Below are 3,003 nucleotides of genomic sequence, written 5' to 3'. Positions count from 1 at the left end.
AATTGTTAAATCGCTTATAATGTTTTTTTGTGAAATACAGTTCGCATACGTTTTCTTCACCGGGACTTTTCATAGCTTGATGCAGTCCTATGTGGTGACATTTTATTTACATTCAACTTAAATGAAGAAAGATACCAAATACAAACACGTATGCAAATATCTGCGCAAATGGTGTAATTAAATCCGGTCATTAAATTTACTTTCTATTAATTCTTTCCAGTTTCCTATAACAAACACCATGAAGGTAAAGACCCCCGAGCCGAGGCCAAGCAAGTCCGATAACAAGCGCGTGCAGCCCCGCAATAGGATCAAGTACACTGCTGGCCAGGTGAGTTTTATGCCTGGTGATTTTGTAATTACTTCGAATCAGGTGCAACAGAGTATACATAACTTTGGTATCTATACCATAATTTAGTCGGTAGAATCTCATAGGGGAAGGGATTGTACGGGCGCTTCTAGTGATTTTAGTTCGTTTAAAAAACACGTTTGTCAGCTGTACAGTCTGTTTATGGCTATTGTGACTTATGTTGACAGCTTCATCAGTTAGAGAGGGTCTTCATGTCCAGCCAGTACCCTGACAGCTGCACCCTGGAGGAGCTCTCAAACACCCTCAGTATCAACACGGAACGACTGTCGGTGAGTACACTTGCTATGAAACATACAGCAAATATAGTGTTTGATAACAGGAACACAGACCAAACCTAAATTATATGCTTTAATATGTTAGAAATGTAAGACCAGGAAGTACGAAAAGAGGTATTCGTTTCCATATTTCACAGGATATATTCGTTATGAGTATGAGCTGTACCACTTCAAGATTCACCCAATCCACAAGATCGGATACAAAAGGATACAAATGTTATTGTATGTTCACGAGTTGATATTTTTGCTTTTATTCAAATTTTCTTTTTCTTCTTTTCCTGTCAGATCTGGTTCCAAAACCGTCGGTCTAAGTTCAAGCGTCAGGCGAAGGGAAGTCACGTGAACTGGATGAGGCGACAGTTGTACCACCAGGGGTCGCAGTCGTCACATGACGTCAACAATCAGTCGGATAAATGTCACGTGTTGTCTCCACCAGTCCCCCACAACACATCACCAGAGGCACCCAAATCAAAGTAAGCAATAGTTCAATGGTTGTGCGATGTGAGCAGAGAGCTATGGCGAGCGCCTGGTTGCATTCTTGTGGCATTATTTCTAATAACCAAATGCTTTCAATATGAACACACTGTTTTTTTCTTTGGATTCAGGTTTCTGCCATGGTGTGGATTCTTATAAATGACCTCTCCGTTGACCATTTCAATGCTGGAAATACTGAAACATTGTTAACGCTGGCATATAATATATTATGGGTGCACTTGCCCAAGATGAAAATTTAAATGGACATACCACCAAATATAGTCAGACCAGTGTCACGAACTTACAAAAATGACGTCGTTGTTAGGCAAATTATTATTGTTATTTCCGAAAATTGCGGAATCTCGTCTTTGAGGAGAATACAACTCGTGTTATATATCTCACTACGAGGATAATGTTTGTGCTACGGTGTTCATAAGACATTGCTTTTGTTTCAGTTTGAACTATTATGGGATGAACTACCCAGCAGCTGTATCCGGTTGTGACAACAGTTACTTCATGACGTCACCCATGTTCCATCAGATGACAGCCTCCTACCCATCGCACAATGAGAGGATCGGTGCTTCCGGTTACACCCACAGTCCTTTGCTACTTCCGCATCTGAACGACATTTCGTATCCCCAGACGGCGTCCTATCCCCAGCAGAGCCCAACGTACTCAAGCCCTCCAACCCCTCTCAGTGAACACGACCACAGTGAGAGTTACCTCCCCTCCTACAGTTTCCCAGGACCCCAGCTGACCTTCACCCCTATTGCGTGAGGAGGGGCGTGTCGATAAGGACTGAAACCAGACTAGCTGAGACCTTGCTGGTGGGTTAACGAATTCTGGATTAACAGTGTAACGGGTTGTCGACGCTCAGAGGTTTCCTGGTCTGCGTGGACTGGGACATCTACCACTACATATGAAGAAGCGGTTAGAAACCTGTCGCTCTAGTGCTATGTTGTACATACAAACGATGGCATGATGTATAGTCATTGCCTTAATGTATATATTTATGTGGTAATACATTTCATGTGAAATTCAGTTCAGTGTGTTATTGTTTTTACTCACCAACGTCAAGATCTACTTGCATTCAACGTATGATTCGTTGCCTGATGCAGAGGACGGCCATTGACCCGGAAGTACGTCAAAGGTGCAATCTAAGCAATAGTAGTTGTATATTGCCACACTCAGCAATATTCGAGGTCAGTAAGTAACCGAACAACCGATCAGACAACCCAGTGGTCAACAGCATGAGCATCGATCTGCGTAATTGGGATACGTTAGCATGCATTAATCCGATGCCGTTCGTTGTCTCTTAGGACAAACATAGGTTGCTGAAGACCAGTTCTTACCTGGATCGACCCGCTTGGTTGACACATGTCATCGTATCCCAATTGAGAAGATCGATGTTCATGCTGTTGATCACTGTATTGTCTGGTCCCGACTCATTATTTAGAGACCGATTCCATATAACTGGAATATTGCTGAGTGCGGCATTAAACAACAACCAAACTAAATCTAACCTAGATCCTTGCCAGGTACATGCTCTCTTATTGCACCTCACCAATGCCAGTTTTGTTGTCTTTTATTCTAAAACGGGGGGCGGTGGGGTAGCCTAGTGGTTAAAGCGTTGGCTCGTCACGCCGAAGACCCGGGTTCGAATCCCCACATGGGTACATTGTGTGAAGCCCATTTCTGGTGTCCCCCGCCGTGATGTTGCTGGAATATTGCTAAAAGCGGCGTAAAACCAAACTCAGTCAGTCAGTCTAAAACGGCTGGGGATGGAACCTGCGACAACCCACTCCGGGCAGATATTATGTCCTTCTACCACGGAGACCAAAACAGGCATTGGTGATTCGGAAACTGTTCACACGGGACTGCGACCAT

The 3,003-nt window shown here is 43.7% G+C and overlaps 1 protein-coding gene across 1 annotated transcript; it reads left to right on the top strand.

The window, feature by feature from the left end:
• The first annotated feature begins 238 nt into the window (after positions 1 to 238).
• Positions 239 to 1,893, top strand: LOC124265602 (paired mesoderm homeobox protein 2A-like). The gene is made up of 4 exons (XM_046700386.1): positions 239 to 328; positions 535 to 636; positions 928 to 1,115; positions 1,572 to 1,893. The coding sequence occupies exons 1-4, from the start codon at positions 239 to 241 to the stop codon at positions 1,891 to 1,893; spliced, it is 702 nt and encodes a 233-aa protein (XP_046556342.1).
• Positions 1,894 to 3,003: the final 1,110 nt, after the last annotated feature.

Source organism: Haliotis rubra, unplaced genomic scaffold (genome assembly GCF_003918875.1).
Source record: "Haliotis rubra isolate DU_JTF1 unplaced genomic scaffold, ASM391887v1 Scf987, whole genome shotgun sequence".
In the NCBI taxonomy this organism is placed as follows: domain Eukaryota; kingdom Metazoa; phylum Mollusca; class Gastropoda; order Lepetellida; family Haliotidae; genus Haliotis; species Haliotis rubra.
This window is presented reverse-complemented; position numbering and strand designations above follow the sequence as displayed.